Here is a 21,860-nt window from a genome sequence, read left to right as displayed (position 1 = left end):
TATTTTTGACTTTACTTAATTCAATTCTAACTTATCAAATCTGTCTTTTTTCGCCAAACTTCAATCTACTCTGACCAAAACTAATGGTTGGTGCCAAAATTATAGCAAAAAATTGATACAGGTAGTAAAATTTAAAGTATCGCAGAATTATTACATATTCTACAAAACATTTAGTGAGAACATAAGCTTCCTATCAGTACATATTTAAAGTTGATAACAAATCGTGCTTTCTTGAGGAGCCACTCTTTCCCTATGAAAATAAGCTTGAAATTCCGACGTCTGCTGAATAACTGTTGTAAGAACGTTGGAATGTTTTCTCGCCGTTGCTGTACAACGGAAAGGCGTCGCGTCGGTTGAATGTAGAATGAAATTTACTTTACACCAACACTCATGGGCGCACGAATGAATGGCGCAGCCGGACACGTGAACCGAACGGAATGAATGAATGATACAGCCGTGCCATGCCAGGAGGATCCGCAATCCGATTGATAATAGGTATAAAACCTCAAAAGAATACAAACGAACGAACGGCGGCAGTAAAGAATGAAAAAAGCAACCAAAAGCAAACGTCGTATGAATACTATCACGCTTTCCGTTCGGTTTGCATGTGCGAAGTGCGACGACGACAACGACGTCTGTATCAGGTCAGGCGGTAGCGATCAGCTTTGGTTCCGCGACCGCGCTTGGTTTGTGGTACGTATACACTCTGGTTTGCGTGGCGTTGGGTGGTTCATCTGCGAGCAGCGCCCCTACTGACTGGCTGTCTTGCTTGCCTAGTGTTGTTGCCGATTGATCGAAACCGTCGGTTTAGTTTGCTGCTCGCATTCGTCTCGACAGGACGTGAAACCGAGAAAATTCAAGAGGTATAGTTTCAAGTGGAAAATAAGTGGTGAGCATTGAAGAAAAAAAAAAGTGAAAAGTGTTGTCCATCGTTCGAGGCCGTGTACAGTTCACCGTTCTTTGTTGTACGCTGCACTCTGCCGGAGTCCAGTTTTGTATCTTTAGCAAAGCAGTGATTAATTGGCCGGAAACCAGAAAGCGCGCAGAAGAGCAAAAAAGTGGGTTTATTTCAGTTTTTAATCATCGTTTCTGTCCAAAACCGGTAGCAATTGCACGAGACTCATGTCGCTCGTTGGATTCACTTTTTTTGTGTACATCGTAGAGAACTTTTGCACTTTTGTTTCACGAGTATGGGTGTTTGAATATTTATAGAAATGTTAATATGCTGGTGGTTTTCGAAGCACTTATTTCATGTAAACAATTTGCGTTGGTCGCGACGCTTGGCACACAGAGCAGTCATTTTGATTCTGCGTGCGTTTAGAGATTTTCCTTAATAGCTTTGTGTCGAAATTTATCAGCAATGGAGCGTGAAATGTGTACTGAACAGGAGGTTATTTATAATTTGGAAACTGTGAACGCACTCCCCTGCGAAAATATTGAATTACACAAACACGTGCTTACGTTTAACGTATCTGCTTTTTATATGCGACAGACACCGTATCGGCAAAAATCGCGCCATAATCCATGCATGCCATGCCGTGGATTTGCAGAAGGTTGCGTTTATCGGTCGAGAGCCAGTGGTGAACCAGTGTGGTGAATTGCATAATTTTAAAATCCAGACCGGTGAACACGGCGCTGCCGGCAATAATAACAATAATTGCCGGTCTCATATTGCACCGGTTTCTCGACCTTTCCTTTCGTGTACCTACATAATCCGCGTGATGCTTTTTTTCCTTCTCCTCGCCGCTCTCATTCATCGTTGTTCCCGCGCAATGCCGGCTGGCCGGTTCAACGGCGATATTATAGAGCCATGGACGAGCCTCCTTTTTGTGTTGCTGTTGCTGTTGTTATTAGCGCATTTTTGCTTCGTTCAGAAAGGAATGTGACGACCGCAACCATGACCTTACTATACTTAGCGTAGCTGGAATATGACGGTTTTACCGTCTGGAAATTTTTGAAACTGTCAATCAAGGTGGCGAAAAACTGATTTTTTGAGTTTAAAAAGGAAAAAAACGTTAAAAATATTTGTTACATCAAAAAAACATCTTCAGAAATTGTTTTTATTTGAATAATAGTTTTAGGAGGCAAACTCTCAAAAAATTGAGCAAAAATAAAGTACAAAATTAGCCTTCGATTCGGCCTTTGGAAAAGGGGTTTTGATTCTAAATAAATTCAATATCTGCGATACTTGAGAACTTAAACAATAATACCTAATTGATGGAAAACCTCGAAACGTAAAAATTTGAAAAAAAATTGAAGTGTAGATACAGTGTTTCAAAACAAAGGTCAATGCAAAAGGTAATTTTCCGAAAAAGGAAGAAAAAGAATTTTATGTATGCATCAAACATAAGTAATTTTATGAAAGATAACTCACATCAGAAAACTAAGGAGAGGTTTGATGAAAGTCGATGATGATTGCCACTATCAATGATATAAATCAGGGGCGAATGCCAAATTAGGCAAAGTTACTATAAAAAATGATGTAAAGAACTTTCTCCAATTTACCAGTTGAACATTTTCTTCAAAACGACGGTAGAAAAATAACTGAGAGAGTTCTCAATTTCCAGGAAAGCTTCAAGAAAAATGTTTCTGAGAACTGATAAAGCCTCTGACAGAGACTGTCTACGGAAGAAGTTGTTTGTCTGATTTACAAGAATGATGATTATGTTGAATAATGCCGGTAAAGAGGGTACACATCAGTACTACCTTAAAATTTACCGTCAAGAAGACCTATTTGCCTACGAGGAGACCTATAGTTTACTGTGTATTACCTCAAAGACGGTCACATCATGAAGACTAATTCCGGAAACTCTACAGTCTACAGCCTTGCTTGTCGAGACTAATTCGTCTTATGTTACCTTGAACGTCAAAATATATTGAAGCGAGTCAAAATATATGACTCGAGAGTTCATGCGTCAGTGTTAGGGTTTAAATCTTGCTCCTTGTGAAATTGGCACCATTGTTTGACAAATCGATAATAGTACTTAAATTAAGATAAGATCACGTCAATCATAATCAATGAAACAGTTATGAATCATTCGAAAACGAAACTTTCATATCCGCTAGACTCCAATTGTTCCGACACCTTGGGCTCTTTAGATTTTTTATTTTACAAAAGACACCAAAAGTAAAAAGAAACTGGTAAGTAACTTCTTTTCTTAATGGCAGATCGATTGAAAGCTTTTATTTTTCGAAGTTACTTTCTTCTCAATCACCTTTTGACAAAAAGTAACCTCACCCGATAACCTTTTTTGCCTTCTATATTTACTATGTTTTTTTTTCATTCTTCTGTTTATATTGAATTCAGTAGTTTTTTTTAATCTGCCTGATGATGCTAATGGTGTAACAGCCTCGTAGTTTACTTACCAAGAATATGTCAAGTCGAAAAAACACTCATTCGTTATACAAATTAGTTCTGACTGTTGATTGCATTTTAATGAATTGATCAAGGCGATAGCGGACATGAGGAGCATTCAACCTCATATGCAGCAACGTACACCCGGCCCGTAGACAGTTTGCTGGAAATGATTATAATACGGCCTCTTCATGCAAACTTGCATGCAAAATCGAATTGCACTAGCGCAAATGCATCATTCGCTGACAGGCGATATGCTACAGCTGACAAATTCTCACGATTTGTCGCGTTGACGCGTGGTTGATTTTTCCTGCGAAAATGTGTTATGTTCAAATAGTTATCTTACAATTTCATTTTAATCAATGATTTCAAATTTTTGCAGAGTTTATCGATAAACCTATATCTACAGTCATTATTTACACAGATTTTAGACAAATTCTCTACGGTAAATTACAAAAAAAAAGCTTGAAATTAAAAAGAAAACTTTCCAATTAAATTCTACTATGTATATTTGAAGCCTGCAAGTCGTAGGCGAAATACGTATCTGTTAAAAATAAATATACATAGTAGAACTTAATTGGAAAGTTTTCTTTTTAATTTAATTTCAGGTTTCGTATTCCACTTAGACGCTCCAAAAATTTCAGACAAAAAACAGCCCTAAATCATAATATTCTCTTTACCATATATCATGGTTGGGTTTCTTTGGCGTCGTTTTTTTTGTCTATCCGTTCGGACCAGGTTTCATCGAGGCAGACCACGTGTTCGCAAAATTCCATTGGCTTATTTATGTGATTTCTTGCCACTTATTATTCGTTCCCTCTTGTGGGTCTGGCCGTTCTTTGTTGGTTTCACGGATTATCTTAGCATCTGTGCCTGTTCTTACAGTACATTTCCGCGTTGGTCCTCTTTCTGGACCAACAACAACACCTGACCTGAGGGATTGATACTTCAAAAAACATTCTGTACTGCACCATGGGCTGCGCCATATTTTGACGTAGGACTACGTCTTTATGGCAAGGTAGGGTGTCATTACCAATCACACACATGTCTTGAATGGAAACAAAGAAATGTCAACTTAGAATGCAAGGGATGCTGAGGGATGGTAAATGATGTTGTACCATAATCTAATCATTCTGTACAAATTTATTTTATACAACAAATATGCATCATTATGCTTTTATGATTATTCATGAGCTGGAGATTGCCTACGCAAGCAGAGCTAAGGTTTCAAAGCAATGAATCAACAATACATTCAATCGTAAATCTATTTGGTTAGCTTCCGGGCGTTCCTAAGGTCGGACAGTACCGGGCTAGCTTTGTTTATATCGCATTATCAATGTGGCCATCACTGAAGTGGAAAGTTCGTGGAATGTCTTGGTCTATAGTCACAATCTATGTTAAATACAATTGGATTACAGAATTTCAGATGGGAATTCCCCAATAGCTGACACTTTTCATAACAGAATGACGAACGAAATTGGAAACCCAACATCAAAACACTAGAAGCTATTACGACTTAATCACATGCTTTGACTACCGCTTGTGACTGTACCGTGCAACAGTATCCTAGCGACGACGCAGAAACAGCTTTTTTTTCGGTCACCGGCTGCCAACGGAGCATGATTCACCATCAGACCACGCATAAAATTTCACCGCCTGCTATCCTATTCCAAAGCCGGTCTGCCAAGCAACGTATGAATAATTCATAATTTATTCGCACGTTTCGACCTGCTTTTGGGTGTACACACGGCACGCTCCGTCACGGCGCCATGTCTCGTGACTGGAACTGCTGCGTAGATGCAAAAATTTCTTCTGACTTTAGGATGACGATCGGATGCGTTCAGTTGTACGGGGATTTATCTTCCAGTTTTATGACCTTTCGCTCAAAAACGACTGGTTCGCCTTAGGCTCGCCGCCTCCACTTGGTTGGTCACATGACGGTGGATTGTTGAAAGTAAGCACAGCTTTCGGCTGCTTTTTGGCTCGGTAGTCTGGTCGAATCCGGCCGGCACTAAGCGAAGATAGAAAGAAGAATTCGTGCTTCCGAGAAACCCCATGACGCGGCAAAAAAAAACTAAAAGCTCCTCATACAACGTTTAAATGTGAAGGTTATTATTTTGCGGGGAACTCAAGTTGGTTGCACACTGGAACTGAGTTTTGGTGGAATTGGTTCAACTTTACTAAGAAAAAGATACAAGATTTCACTTGTTTAGGTAAACTTCAATTCAGGCCCACAGCAAACGCAGGATGAAGCTCAATTTAAAGCCCTCTGCCGCTCCATAACAGTGTGCTTTCATCATTGCTCAATACCGACCGAGCATGTAACCCTGGTCGCCCGACCCGATGTCTGTCGGTGGATCTATGCGATCCGAGGACGGCTACCTACTTGGTAAGCGAATTCCTTCTCTACCTACCGTACACCGAAGTCTTTTAACTGGTCGAACGAAGTCTAAAAATAACCCCGCAGGACAATAAATCAGGTTTAATCACCCCGCCGCCGGCCGCGGCGCGATGGGCGTGGTGCCGGTCTCGTCGGCTGTTATCCCGTGAACAGAACACGGAGAAGTCGCGTTTTTCGTTCGATAATAGTCTCCGACGCACGGAGTGGCTTAATTATGTGAAGATAAAACAACTTTAGTGCAAGGTTATTCCACACCGCAGTGGTTCAGTTCGAGGGATAGTCTGAGGAGGGCTGCAGTGGTTCGGGTGGTAAAGGTTGGGGTTAGGAAGAGGGAACCACCGCAGTGGCAACCTGTTGCTTGTGGCTTGGAATGCGACGCACGTGAGATGGGACACTGTCGCTGTTGATAGAAAGCAGGGAGTGTTTAACGAAAGTATCAAACTCCCGATGAATTCGAATTTTTTTGGTATTCTTGACGAACGTTCTACCTAGTGGAACCAATCAGAGGGAACACAAATTGGATTGGAATGTCAACAATAACACGCAATTTGTGAGAGGACAAAAAAAGCTGGAAAAATACTTGTCTCTCGAGTACAGTTCGCATCAGTACACACCAATTTGGCTCTAGCACGTGTTTATTTTTGGGCAAATGACATGTTTGCGTTGCACGTTTTAGTATTTCGTTGTCATTGAAATGTGTTTTATAGCGTAGATTGCTTTATGGAGGTTCTCAGTTCGAATCAACACTTTATATGTAAGGGAAGTAGGCGGATATACTGTGGAAAAAAATTGTTTATGCGTTCCGTTCCGGGTTTGTGTTTTTCTGAACCTAAAACCTGTTGGGAGAGATCAGCGAACTGTTTCCCCCCTTGCTACAGTAATGGCACGATGTCGGCGTTGGTTGCACGAGCCAGCTTGCCCGGGTGGGGATGCATCCGCACGTCCCACGAGACAAATATCTGGTTCGAAGTGGTTCATGATTTAGTACTACATACATGTATACCTTCAATATACTGTGAGCCGCTCGTCGTAAATCGCTGGCGCACAGCTCCGTTGTGCTGTGTCACGGCGTTGTCTACGGGAATGGTTCTGATTTTCGACCAAAAAATTTGTTGGTATGAATGTGGCTAGTGAATTGCTACCGGGTGTCGAACCATAGAAGTATCCATTATTATGCTAATCGATTTTCTTACCTGTGTACGTTCCAGGTGTGAAACTTCAGTTCAGCAGCAGCGCATACCAGGCGGTGGAGCAGTAAACAGAAGGTGTATTTGTCGTTTAGAGAATGACTACAGGCGATAAAGGTAGGCAGACAATTTCATTATTTACGTCACTTATCTCTAGGTAAAAATGTGGACCAGCAAAAAATTAATCAGATTACAAAACAGCATCAAGATAGAAGATACCATTTTACACATCAAATCAAACGATGAAGAGATGCAGAGCGACCATCCTCATTTAGTGAACACCTTTGATGGATTGCATTGCACTGACTGGTGACATTGACTGAATGACTGGCGGTCGTCTTTGTTTATCGATTGGATTACCACGTCAGCCGAGCCGGCCGGTACTGATGGCAGTATCGTGGGAGTAGCACAGTCATAAGTGCCGAATCGCCAGAACAATCGTTGGTGGCTATATAATATAGACAAATCTAGCCGACAGCAAACGAGTTTATGTGATGGTAATAAAACTTGTACACAAACGTGCAATAACCTATGCGATTGTTAACCTCATTATTACCTTCCGAGTGTCATATAGAAATCGCATTGTGGAGTGTTTCAATTCAGGTTGTTGCCGCTTTTCCGAGAAAGAAAGTTTTGAAAACAGTCATCTGGTCTAATGAAATACCGACCTAGTTATGGTAGGTTTTATCGCACAAGCTGGTGTCATCTGACTAACGGTGGACATACTTGTAAAGCAGGGAGGGAAAAGTGTTTTCTGTTACAACATAGTACAGCTCTTTGTACCTCTGCGAGTCGTTAATGGTGAATGCTGTGAGTTGCAGCCAACGAACTTGCGGCTTAAAACAAGCGTGACTGGAGTATAATGATGCCTAAATTTGTCCTAATTTTGAGTCGTCGATTATCATAAACACGAAAAACATGAGTTCCAACAACATAATACTTTTGAATTTAGATCTAGCTGGATCTTTAACTTGAAACCCCTAGCACAGCCGTTTACAGTACACTACAGTTTTCTTTTTAATTCCGAAACAGCTGCAGTCAAAACAGTTAGCAAAAAATGTTGTAGTATCAGTATTGACGGTGGTGACGTAGTACCACGTCTTACGGCAAGGAAGCGTGTTATTCCAAAACATCTAAAAACGCGATCGTCACGAAAATAAGAAAGATTTTGAACGATAATAACGCTAATAACTGATGTCTTGTAAGAAAATGTTGTCTTTTCTTCTTGTATGGGTACTAGATCCTCCCAGTTGGCCTCGAGGTATGATGCTGGCCTAATAAGCCAGTCGTCGTGTGTTCGAATCCCGACTGGAAAAGGCTGTTCGAGTCAATAGGATCGTAGCAACTGGCCCTGCAATTGTCCTGCACTCTATAACAGCTAACTGCGAAGTCTGTCGTATAAAAACAGAAGGTCAAGTTTCGATAACGGAATGTGGCACCTAGGTTTTGCTTTGCTTTGCTTATGAGTATTAGATACATTCCAGATTAAGAAAGTATGAAGGTCTGTGCCCAGGGGCACGAACGAAGGGCCCACGTAGGACTACGAATGTAGGTTCAATTTGACAAAGCTTGACGTTTGGCAAATGTTTGTCACACAAATTTTTAATTTACTGTATTGTAATTAATGCTCTAAAACATTACTATGAATTTGACACAAGAAAACAAGTTTAAATTTCCTAACTACCCATGCCATGTATATTAGTTTTATTTGTTTCTTTGTAGTTACACTAAGACTTCAGGCCACAATCACACTTTTTCTGGTGATTGATGACGATATCGCGTTTTAGAAATTTTGTAGCACTTGTAGGTACACCTTGCAGCAAGATCCTTTTAGCTCAAAACATAATTGATGAAAGTCAGCACACAATTCGACTTAATAATGCTCAAACTTGATATCTTTATACGAAATCCAATCCATCCGTAAACAGTAATAATATTAAAGCAAGAAACTGTATTAACATACGTAGTTCAGTCTTGAGAGTTTCTGTTCTGTGGCACAGACTTCTCTACTTTTTTCGGTATTCGAATAAAGATTTTGTCATCTTCGTGAGAAAGGAAAAGCAATTAACTATGAATATTATTGCAACCTCTTGGATCAGTTGAATGACAAAATTCGTGAGAAAAGACCTGTTTTGCTTGTTTTTGACGTGAAATTGGTTTCATTTTACTGTCATTCGGACGATTTTGCTCTACATTCCATTTCTATAACCTAAATGAAAGCCCATCATGTTCCAGTCTTGTCACTGTATTGCATACTGCACCTGTGCTTTGAAACGAACATTTAAATTCCGGTTTAAGCTTAAGCTCAAGTTTAACCGCATCATGTGTATCTCGCAAAAAAGGCTGATGCAATAATTTTTGTTATTTGTTCATCCGAGTGACACACGTTTTGCCGTATGGTTCTTTATCTTTATCAAACTTAGCTCTGATTATATTGTTTTTCCTTTACCACAGGCAAGAAAATCCCTATACCAATTCAAAATTTTGAGGTTAACTCGTCTACTATTCTCGGCATATTTTCTAAGCCAATATACAGTGCGGAGCAAAAGAAATTCTATCAATCAATCCGTGCAGCGGTAAAAGTAGAACCACGCTTGAACCTGCACGGTCATGTAAAAACCCAAACCAAACCTAATAAATTTGATTTCAAACGAATATTTTTTTCGCAATCGATTGCGCGCTATTCCCTTTTCCCAGGAGCTGTGCCAAATAAATCTTTTAGAAAAAGTCTACTTTAGTTCTAGTTTCTAGGTTAATGTCTGGGTACAAGATATGAGCAGAAAATGCGATTGTTACATAACAGCAATTCCGCAGATTCCGGATAGCAGCAAATCCGCAGGTCAAAGCATGTTCTACAACTATGTACTTCGTAGATTCCGACTTCTTCGATCTGACCGCCAGCCAACGACTTAAAACGTGCGAACTGACAATATACGACACACTAAGGAAGGGCCCCAAAAACTCCACAGACGAAAATTGGACAGATTTTCGAGTAAATCTTTATACTACTGTCTGAGTCATTACGAATATTAGTGCTTCGATACTAGTGTCTCGTATAACCTCTCCTAGTCGAGATCCAAGCATGCGACAACTGACTTGTTAGACTTTCGTCGTACCTTGAGGGAAGCTGCCTGGTTACTTTCTAGGATGTTTTGGATTAACTTTCCAGCACTAAATTCATGCAATGTTATAAACGTGGAAGGTTGTAACACATTGGCATAGCTAGAGGGGGTACCTGGGGGAACAGGAGCCTTCCAGAAATTTTCGCCAATTAAAATTTAAAATCCGGACAAAAATTCAGGACAATTCCCACTGCGTAGATGTATTTTTGTATTCACTAGGCATCGCAAACGCGTAGTTGTCGTCTGCGTCGTCAGTAGCCTAGTAGCCACCCCGGTTTATCCTGCTTCAAGCAGTCGTCTCCGTTCAACTCGATCTTGGACCACTCGTCGGTAATTTCCTAGTCGTCTCAGAAGTTGTAACTCACTTTCAACTTGGTCGAGCTCTCTTGTATGTTGAGCGCCCCTGTTCCTGGTACCGGTGCAGTTGTTGAGGAGAATTGTTTTCGTCACACTGTCGTCCGGCATCCTGACGACTTGTCCGGCAGTACCTTCCGCTCGTACACGACAAAGGCGCGTATGTTCTCCGTGAGTAATGTCACGGCTTCAAGTCCATGAGGAACTACTGTTCGTCGTATGGCGGTGTATGCTTTTTAATAATAGCGTTTGACTCCTTACTACTGCAGTTGTCCGCGGTTACCAGCGATCCTAAATACACGATTTATATTTAGCCCAATCCTCCTAGACTCCGCTTTTGTTGGAATACCCCCTCAGGAGTAATGTTGAATACCATGCAAGATAAGCCGTCACCTTGTCTCAAAGGGACTCGAAAGTATCCCCGAGATATTACGAAACACATCACTCGATACAAGGTAGCTCTGATCAGTTGCGTCAGTTTATGCGGAGAACCATGTTCGTGCATTATCTGCCATAGCTGGTCTCGATCGACTGTGTCGTATGCAGCTTTGAAATCAATAAAGATGTGATGCGAGAGCATGTCGTAGTTGCGCGAGCCCCATGAAGTCCGCCTGATAATTCCTTTAAAACCCTGTGCTATCGGTGACAGCCCGTGTAACAGGAATCGTAACGATTTTGCGCCCCCTAGGCCCCCTCCAGGGAAATTTCCTGGCTACGCCAATGGTTGTATCTCAAGCAACAATGTGAGTTTTATTGTACTCTTATGGTGGTCTCTAAGACCAATTTTGGTCTTAAATGCCATCATAAGAATGTAATAAACCCCAAATTGTTACTTGGGATGCTGTCTTCAGCAAAGTCATTCGATCTAATCTGGAACTTTCTGGAGAAAGCAAAGTCGCAACAAAAAACAACAAAGTTCGTTCTGCAACTGTTGAGCAAAATTGGGATGTTCAAAGCCATCAATTACACCGAAAGACGGGCAAAATTTCTGTCTCACGCAATGCAAGGCTAAGATGCTGCACATCATTCAACAAACATTTCTGTAAATAATAGTCTAAATGCACAACGTTTTCGCTTTCGTTGAAACGTTGAAACCAAACCATTTCGGTCATATTTTGGGAATTTTTCGACGTCATGCTTTCGTAAAAATGAATGAAACACTGTCGAAAATAAGTTACCTTCAAACTCTTTCCGTCAATTGTGGCGACAACAAAAACAAAAAAGACGCGTTTATTAATACCTAAAAGCAAACTCGAAGTTTTTCCATCGTGCGTCAGTGAGACCGGCCCACCAGCCGAGCCATGCTGTGCTGGTGTTCACCACTCGGTTGTCGAAATTAAAACCCAACGATAAAGCTGATGGTGTTCTGGCCGAAAATGCAATTTCATCGACCGGTTGTTTCGTTCGCACGCAGTTAACAGCTTGTACGTCACAGAATTACGGTCGATTTCGTGCAGACTGATTGTACCAAAAGATAGCTAAACCTGAGCCGATTGTAATGGATAGAGATGGATGGATAGTGAGAGAGGGGTTAGAGAAGGATGGTAAAGACGTACGGTACGTACTTTAGTGTGGTGTACGAGAACGGCGGAACCAACAAAACGTCAATCACGTTGAACATGGTTCAAAACCGTGCGCATAATGTGGCCCTGAGGTTCAACCGGTCACAGTGTAATCTTTGTGGAATGTATTTGTTTGCTAAGTTTGCTTAGTTTAAGTGCTGGGGAAGGGGTAATAATTACACTCTAGTACTACGAAATCACTCTCGGATGTGGATGTGAATGGCGAACCTTCCGGTAACCTATACATCGTTCGATTGTTATTTTACAAGTGTGGTTAATCTTGTTTAAATCCTTATGATTTGAAACTGAAAAAGTCAGTTTCAGTCGAAAAAGCAGATCAACAGCTAGACTAGACTAATTTTTACGACTTTCTAGCGATGATAATCCGTTATCAATCCGCTTCGGACTACTCTTCTTAGCAACAATAAATTATTTACTACAATAGCAATAACAGTAACCACTTACTAGGATCAGGTAAAGCGAATTCGAGAGGCCAAAGCGTGCTCGAATTCAGCGATAACAACGTGACATTAATGCGCGTAAATCAGTGAGGTCTATCCGACACACAATGAAATCAGTCTCGAAAAGTAAAACAAGTTACCACGAAGCGGAAACTTTCCTTCAACAAAAAAATGTTGTTTTTTTTTTGATTAGGTATGAACGCAGCAGAGGTTTTTGACGTTTTATGTAACAATATTTTTAGAAACGGATGAACGGAATCTAACCCCATTTCAAAGTTCACTGGTGCTTGTCGGTTGAAAATTTAACCCGATGATATCAGATAATTGAAATATTTTTAAATCGTTTGGACTAACTAATCTTGCATTGTTTTTGCTATTGGCAGACGTACAACAAACCGATTGTTTTGCTTGAAAGGTCAAATTCCATTCGCGGAAATTGTTTATAACGCGCTGGTCGCTGGATGTTTGTCAGCAGGGTCGACCATACTGGGGGCTGGTCTGTGCTGAGTGGTGACGTATTGAACGGATTGCCTCTATTATTGAAGATTATTAACGTGTAAAGTACCGGCCGTCTGTCAGTTTTTTCTAAGAGATTCCATTTTAAATGGATGTGGCTGGCGTAGAGGGACGAAGGGAATCGTACAAAGTTCGATTTATTCAAGACGGATGTCGCATCGATGTCGACGGAGGAGATTAGCACAGGTTTCTATGGCGATGATGGAGTAGAAAAACAAGCCGCTGTCTAATCGGGCACAGGATTGTAGCAAGCGGGGGGCGCACCACTGTACTTTTGAGGTCCGAATCTTAATTTTGTTGGAAAGTTTTGGTAGCATACTTGCAAGTTGTTTATCAAAACAAACATATTAACGACCGTACCCTCTCGTTGTTGATTGCTACTGCAACGAGTTTAATTGTTGTTTATTTTTTTCCATCGGATTGATGTGATTGCCAAGAAGACGGCTCAATTGAATCTAACTCGCAATAAATTACAAACGTTTCGTATTGTTGGTGTTTTGAAATGACGTTCATCATCAGCGCCAGCGTGCGGTCACATGAGATACAGGCAATGAAATCTACTGAGCCTGTTTACTTGAAGTTACAGTTACTACAGTTGTAACGGAGAACCAAGCACAGTAATTGTTTCGGAAGCTGTTACTGGACCATTGCAATTATAATTTTAATGCTGAAGAAGTGATTAGTATCAAATGATAATTTCCAAATCGTAAATGGCGCCTCATTGTTCAGCATATTACATGACAATCCTGAATGACTGTAACTACCATCTGGCGTCTTAGATTTAAAAATGACATCAAATAACGATTTTTGACTTGATTGATAACTTCCTTCACTCTGAAAAAAATCCATATTGTAGGAGTTTTACGTAAAATGTGAAACAATTACCCCCCACCTTTAATTTGAAAATGGCGTTTGTAGTTCAATAATCTGTTCTGAAATACATTGCTGCAACACATTTTGCCTTGAAACTTTGAAAAGTCATTTAATGATGATTATCGCTTATCGATGAAAAAATTTCCGACCTTCATGAGTGTACAGCCGCACCATGTTGTCGAACTGTTCTTGTCCTGCTTGAGTAAAGTGCATTCACCCGAACACAAATCTGAACAGCTGATTTTTCCTAATTGGGATTTGTTCGAACCAGCGTACTGCACTTACTTCATCACCAGATAACCTTGTGCACGAGTTTGTTCAAACAAAATTCTACATATTTCGACTGCCGCTAGCATCGACCGACCGACCAACCGACCGTTGGCAACCAGCAGCCATTATTGTTTCGCAGCTGCGCTTATCACACGGCTCCACATGAATCATCTTACTGGTTGGGAGCGCGATAGGAGGTATCATTTGTCAAAGGTCGACCCACTAATCCCGATAGATAAAATCCGCTGGCGAGCCCCTGCCATTAAGGCGATCCACGAGGCGGTTGTAATCAGCTGACTTCAATAACTTTCGACGAATCCTGGTCGAATCTTAAAGTTTCAGATCAAAGCATTATATCAGCCCGATTCAATTTTAATGTATTTTAATTTGCAACGAACCAGAGTAAACATTTCTAATTATTCAACTTCAATTATTCAATTTTACTTTGAAATATTTAAAATCAGAATTGACAAATCCACCCGCACTCGTAAGATCGCTGCCATAAAACGTCACCATTAGCTGCGGTGCGTTACGCTATCAAGCTACGACGTAATCAGTTTCTCGTGTCACTCCGTTCGACTATAAATAAGCACAATGATGCGGGGCAGCCCTCTACGCAGCAAGCCATGCGGTGGAAATGTTTGACCCACATTTCCAGAACGTTCTTCAATATACGTTTTAGCATCAGTGTGAAGTTCTGTATGGGTGGAGAACGATCAGTCACCATGACCACACTACAGCCTAGGTACAATAAACAACGAAAGAGGGGTCGGCAACAGCAACGCCCGCCGCCGGACTCCGGCAGAGGTCAGCCGTGACAGCGAACGCGCAGAGGACAGAGTTTAACTCGAACTCAACACTAATTGACTCCTGGTGACCAGCATGAAATTTGTCTTCGTTTAGTGAAGTTCAATTGGGATTATTTCGAATCGTGCGGCCAAAACAAACGATTGGGAGCATGACGTTTGCTGATTTATTATTGCTGAGGGGCACGACGACAACACGGGCCTTATGGGTGATGTATGTTTTAGGGGATAGTCGCGTATTGTGCGGTAATTACTGACCTTGGCAATTTTTGAATGCTTTGTTACCAAGTGGCAGAGCTTGGGTAGTGACCAAACATAACACAAATTCGGGTGTATCGCCTTCAGTTTTCCTGAAGTGTGAAAAGAATACTATATTATCACTAACATGTTTGATGTGATTAACACTCACCTTGTTATTGTTTTTATCACGACTTTTCGCATTTTACGACTAGCCAAAATCTGGGATAGACCGAGTGTATCTGTTTCCAACGCTGCTTTTCGGTTGGTTTAATATTACTGGCACTTCGCTAAAAAGTTGGAGAATATTCTCAGCTGCAAATGGCTGTAAACAACAACATGTCTGCAGCCAGACTGATGGCCAGATTTTCGTTAGAACCATCGTGTGAATCAGAATATGCTATTAATTTGAGATACAAAAAGTGTACATGCTAATGACAATGGCAATTAAACTTTTAGACAATAGTTTGAGAATTTAATTAGACTCGTGAAAATAGATGTTGCGAAGGCCATATCGTCAAATTATGACGATGGCGCTTCCTGAATTTACTCAATTAACTTGTTGTGAATTTGGCCTAAAATAGCAAGCTCTAGTTTTCAGACCTCGTTGGAAATGGGTTACTAAACATTATTCAAGAATAATGTGCCACTTTTTGAAATATAAAATTGACTAACTTGGAATACTGTGAAAAGGAATTTGCAATCAAACTTTAAGGATTTGAACGAACGATATCAACAGCATTTCTAAAGCTTGAGTCATTCAATATCTGGACGTATTTCACTGTTGCGTTCCTAGTGGAATGTTTTGACAGCAGTTTGTTTTCAAATGTTTCCACATTTAGTGCTCAAAAGTTCTTCACGATTATATTTGTTTCAAATAAGTTATGCTTGATGGTAACCACGAACTGGTCCGGTTGGGGTTGAACGATTACGACAATGCCATCATGGCTTCCGGATTATAATACCGCCAAGAAATGAATTGTCAGCCAAAGCACCGTCATACCAGTAAACAAATAAACAAGACACAGAAGTAGAATCTAGTGGCCAAAAAACGTGCCTGGAGGTTGTACAATGATCTGGTAAGGTATTTACAGTTCTGAAAAAAAACAGCCTTTCGAACGATATAGCACTCATGCACGCGTACTTCTCCGTACAAGACTTTTCCAAGTGACTTTCCTCCTAGTGTGGAGTGATTCCAGAATGCGAACGTTTCGAACTAAAAATTTCGAATGCCGTTTATCCAACTTGTGTTTCTGGTTACTCTAATACAACTGTGGCTTAATTTTTATAGGCTAAAAAACTTGCCTATCCTAGTGATGCCTTGAAAGTCACGTCAAAATTACTTGGTAATAACTAGGACTAATAACAGGTCATCCATTTTCACTCGCCATCCTTGCTGAAATGCATTTTCTCAGCACCATACGAATGACAGCTTCAGCTATTTTCAGTAAGTAATCATCATCATCAGGCGTCGGGAATCACAAAGAGCTCTCGCTGTAAATTTTGTGCAGCAAATAAACACAATCTTTTGCTTGCCTTGCCCACTCACCACTCTCTATATGGTGTGAAGTTGATGACCGTCCGCGCGTGCATATGTAATTTGCAGCATCACTTATATCACGCGTTTCCTCGACCGCCCGGTACGATGTGTACTACATATTCTGTATGCACTTAACTCCGTCCGTAATGAACTAAGGTTATTTGTAGTTGTGACCTTTAATCAGTGGCCAGTAGGGAATCATATATTTTTTCTTTCACAAATTTCTAGCGAAGAAAAATAAGAAATTGCTTTTTCCTCAGCGAGTGATAACGTTACCGCAGAGTGCATTTGTAACGCTTTAGACGTAATGAAGCGTTGCGACGCTGGTCGTTATGATGTGGTGCGAGAAGAAAGTAAAAATAATCACGGCTACTGCGATGCGTGATGGTTACGTAGCTATGCTTCAGTTACATAAATTTTTTAGGAAATTTATAGAAATTCATAAAATATGTGGTATTTGCAAATCCCAACAAATACCGAACAAACTTTAACGGTTTATGTAATCATTGTTCTGAAATGACACGATGGATTCCACATCCCAATGGATGATGGGCAATTAAAGCCAGGCCTACAGGCCATTAATACGAAAGTGTGAATTCATTAGGGAGCGTCAGCGCGCGCCCGTTCAGCCGTGGGAGTGTAATTGGTGCTAATTGATGAGAAATGGGTTCCATGCATGCGACCGTAACGAACGCTGTGTCAGATATGGCACCAACAACCATCATTTGATACGCTAAGGCATGCGGCAAGATATCAAATATCGCTGTGCCAACCTTGAACGTGTCGAAATTCCTCCACAGGGGTCATGCTCGGAATTTTAAAACCGTTTTAGTAAAACGCCTTCTTCTGTCTCTCTCTTTTACAGGTTGGTTAACATGTCGCCAAGTACTGAATATTATGGTCATCTTCGGGTTCATGTTGAACTACGCGCTGCGGGTGAACTTCACCATCGCCATTGTGGTTATGTGCAAAACGCTGAAGAGCCTAACCACAAACGGGACACTCGGTGACGACGGTCTGGCTTTCGGGAATGAAACATCAGCGGCGGCACTAGCCAGTGCTAGTACTACCACGGAACAGAGCGTGATCGCCGAGGAGGACAAGTTCGAGTGGGATGCCTACCAGCAGAATATGATGCTGGGCAGCTTCTTCTGGGGCTACATTCTAACGGAGCTGCCTGGAGGTCGCCTGGCTGAAGTTATTGGTGGACGACGCGTTTTCGGATACAGTATGCTGTTCGCTAGTATACTGACTCTGTTTCTTCCTATTGCCGCGTACACTCATTACATGGCTGTTGTAATATTGCGAGCTGTTTTGGGTTTCTTCTTGGGAGCCTCCTGGCCTGCCATCCATCCACTAACTGCCGTCTGGATTCCTCCGATGGATCGGTCAAAGTTCATATCCAATATGATGGCTTCCTCGCTAGGCGCCGCCATCACTATGCCCATCTGTGGCTTCCTGATTGCGACCCTTGGTTGGCAATCCGTGTTCTATTTCACCGGCGGAATCAGCTTGCTGTGGTCAATCATTTGGTTCCTGGTTGTGTTTGAAACACCAGCACAACATCCTCGCATCACAGCAGAAGAACGGAACGAAATTGAAACGGCAATCGGCGCTGTAGGCAAAACGAAGAAGCCGACATATGTGCCATGGAAATCCATTCTGACCTCACCTCCCGTGTGGGCTATCATCCTGACTCATGGTGCTTCTGTGTTCGGATTCTTCACGGTCGTCAACCAGCTACCGACGTACATGAAGCAAATTCTGAACTTCAACATTAAGGAGGTACTAATTTAAATGACCTTACGTTCAATAGTTCTGAACTAATCGCCACTATTTTTACAGAACGGTCTTCTGTCCTCGTTGCCATACTTGGGTAAATACGTGATGGCTGTCATGTCGTCCCATTTAGCTGATCACTTGCGCAAAACTGGTGCCCTTTCAACGACTGCAGCCCGTAAAATCTTCACTGCTTTCGGTAAGTATTTTAGTATAGCCCCTTGGAAAACACGTTAGATTAAACTTCTTGTTCGGTTGTCCCTTTCACGTCTTGCTCTTCCTTGATGATACTATTCACACCTCTATTTTTTCCTTTCCTCGAACCTTTGCTTTTCTCTTTCGTAAGGATTACTGCTATGAAAAATTATACAACGAAATTAACGCATTGTCCACATTCTAGCCGTAATGACGCCGGGTTTCCTGATGATCATCCAGGTGTACATGGGCGAAAACCGCAGCTGGGCAGTGGCCATTTTCACGCTCGCTTTGTTCCTGAACGGTGCTGTTACGGCCGGTTATCTCGGCAATGGACTCGATATTGCACCCAACTTCTCCGGTACCATTTTCGGTATGGCAAACACCCTGTCCTCGTTCGGTGGATTCGTGTCCGCCTATATGGTTGGAGTTCTGACCTATGAAGACGTAAGTTGATGCAAATCAAAACGATTTCAGCGTCCTATTCTAAATGCCTATTCCGTTCTCGAACAGAAATCCTACGGTCAGTGGCAGATTGTGTTCTGGATTCTGGCGGTTGTCTACATCGTAGGATCGTCCGCCTATGTGGTCATGGGCACCGGTGAGCTACAAGCCTGGAACAATCCGCCGGAGCGGGGCGTTACCGACAATCATGAAGCCGAGGAAGGTGTACCGCTTAATCAGCAAAACCAAAACAACAAACCAATCTCATCGTAAATTGTTACTAAAATGCATCAAGCAAACAAATCAGCCCGCACTGGAGATAGGGCAAAATACGGACAATTTTGTTCAGCCTTTATTCAGCTGGTGGTGTCTGGTTAAGTGAATCGTGCCTAAAGAAATAGGTAGAAACCTAGTATACAATGAACGGTAGCTGTATAGAATTAATTCTCTGACTTTACACTTAGTCGTAGCTGTCGTGTACGAAGTTTGCGATGACACTTAGATACTTATTTTCCCCCCCAAGAATCACAAATATGATGTATCGGCTCGGGTGCCGAAAAACTGAATGTTCTATTTTTAGGTGAGATTTTACAAGTAGGTAGTAAGCTTTGGACGAATGTTTAGCAAAATAGATTTCAACAAAATAGGAACGCTCTTCTTAGAAGTTGCTTGAAGCATTTATTCAAGTGTTGCGCTTCGAATGCGTACCGTAGAGCAAGTCTAAGCCTTAGTATTTTAAATTAACATTTGTTATATATGTCTGTTGATTCGAAGCAATGACGAATCAGATGAATTCCATCAGTGCTTTTTAAATCCTGAGTGTAGCATGCACATTTCGGCTTCACTTGGTACTGATTAGACTTTCATGTTTTAGTGAAAAGGAGTGAAAAGAGTTTATAAGATCATATGCTAGCCATAGTACGGCGATAAATGGGACTTAATTTATAGCTTGGCAGGTTGAGCATTTCTCCCGTAAAACATTGAAACAGAAAATAAACAAAACATTACCAGTGATAACCATCCAATGCAGTGCCAAATCAGGACTATAACGTACATTGACACTCAGGTTAAAAAAGACAAAAAAAAAATAATTTTTGCATGTGCCCTAGATTGGTAACGTATTTCGAAAACGTATTCTCATGAGCATAAACTGGTTGATGCAAATTTTATTTGGATTTTATTCAGAATCCAGCTGCGCTGGATGAAATAAAGTCAAAACATAACCTAGATGGGATTTAAAATACGTTTGGAAAGTAAAATATGGAACCAATCAAATCATGTTAGTTATCACTTTAAAAATTGTACCGAATGGAGCTAGAAATAGTCCCTTTGGTTATCTTTTATAATTTATTCTCGTAGATTGATTGATTTCAAATTAGGCAAAACGTGCAATTCGTTTCGTAAAAAGTATCATAACATGAATTTTTGATTCTTTATTCCTTTATCATCAGTGCTCATTATCTGAAAAAGCGAAAAATGATGCACTTGCCAAGACAAAACAACACAACAGATGCTACAAATCAGTGAAGCGCGCAAGCGTCTAGCTAGCCAGCGATAGCCAATAGTTGTTTCAGGGGATGTAAAATTTTTATTTACACTAGTGCTCTTACGGAAAAGGTAGAAACGTATACAACACATTTCCCAACTCTACTCAATTGCGAAATAAATGGTAAATTAAAAATAAACGTATTTGCTAAGGATCCGAATGCTTTAACCACAGATATTAAATACCTGCATGCCGTTGAAGATATATACAATAGCCATCGCATTTCTTTGTTGAATATTTCAATGCGGAAGTTGCAGAAGGAAGCGGCTGTTACCAGACTGTTTCGTAGGGAATTATTAGACGGGTTTTGCGGAGCGCGCGCAGCTACCATCCGAACACGAACTTGCAGAAATGTCGAGAATATCGCGTGCTTACACCACAGAGAATAGATTAACAGGCTCGAAGAAAGTAATCGATTTTTTGTGTGTAAAATCTGTCGGCAGCGCCCTCCAGAAATAGTTTGCCAAACGCATCAAAAAATATCCATGTACCTTTATCAATATTTCTTTGTGCTGGAGTTACATAGCAGCGATGGCAGCGACATCAAGATTTAGTTTGCCACTTACTTCTCGAGGGGTGCTCTATTGAAGGATTACTCATAGATTACATGAAAACCTTTTACACACTTTTTGTCAATTACCTGGTAGTCTGTTCTCTGTGCTTACACATCACATGTTTATTGACATCAAAGCAGCATACGATACAGTCGATCGAGACCAGCTATGGATGGCAGATAATGCACGAACGCGGTTCGTGCGGACACACTGACGCGACTGATCAGAGCTACATTGGATCGAGTGATGTGTTTTTTCTTGCGCATCCAGGGACACTCCCGAACCCCTTGGAGCTGCGGCGAGGGTTGATACCAGGTGACGGTTAATCCTGCATACTTTTCACCGTCGCTCTTGAGAGGGTGATCAGAAATGGACTTCGAAACGAGAGACACAATTTTCACCAAAGTTTTTTAGCTCCAAGGCTTCGCAGATGACTTTGGCATAATAGCCATGAACTTTGCATTAGCGGAGGCAATCTGCGCCAGACTGAAAGCGGAGTATAGGAGGATTGGGCTAAAAATAAAAGAAACCAAAGACCAAATACATAAAAGGACGAGGCTCAAAAGAAACGCAGGCTTCCCGTGATAGGTAGGCTATGGCAAATCGAATACGCCGTAAGGACGACAGAGACGAGCACTTACTAAAACGCACTTGAATG

At 41.3% G+C, this 21,860-nt stretch overlaps 2 protein-coding genes across 2 annotated transcripts in view; one reads left to right on the top strand and one right to left on the bottom strand.

The window, feature by feature from the left end:
* LOC128739165 (adapter molecule Crk) overlaps positions 1 to 6,968 on the bottom strand; it is a 29,243-nt gene extending 22,275 nt beyond the window's left edge. The window contains exon 1 of the mRNA XM_053834590.1: positions 6,950 to 6,968. The gene's annotated coding sequence lies outside the window, so the exon portion shown is untranslated. The remainder of the gene's footprint in view (positions 1 to 6,949) is intronic.
* LOC128739164 (sialin) lies at positions 752 to 20,766 on the top strand. The gene is made up of 6 exons (XM_053834587.1): positions 752 to 1,058; positions 6,965 to 7,060; positions 17,550 to 18,469; positions 18,530 to 18,662; positions 18,864 to 19,105; positions 19,172 to 20,766. Exons 2-6 carry the CDS (start codon positions 7,042 to 7,044, stop codon positions 19,373 to 19,375), a joined length of 1,518 nt encoding a protein of 505 aa, XP_053690562.1. The 5' UTR covers positions 752 to 1,058; positions 6,965 to 7,041; the 3' UTR covers positions 19,376 to 20,766.
* Positions 20,767 to 21,860: the final 1,094 nt, after the last annotated feature.

This window comes from Sabethes cyaneus, chromosome 3 (genome assembly GCF_943734655.1).
Source record: "Sabethes cyaneus chromosome 3, idSabCyanKW18_F2, whole genome shotgun sequence".
NCBI lineage: Eukaryota > Metazoa > Arthropoda > Insecta > Diptera > Culicidae > Sabethes > Sabethes cyaneus.
This window is presented reverse-complemented; position numbering and strand designations above follow the sequence as displayed.

Excerpts from the sequence above, each read along its gene's own strand:
- LOC128739164 (XM_053834587.1), top strand. Across the intron at positions 18,470-18,529 it reads TGAACTTCAACATTAAGGAG|AACGGTCTTCTGTCCTCGTT; the intron begins GTACTAATTTAA and ends CTATTTTTACAG. Across the intron at positions 18,663-18,863 it reads TAAAATCTTCACTGCTTTCG|CCGTAATGACGCCGGGTTTC; the intron begins GTAAGTATTTTA and ends TCCACATTCTAG.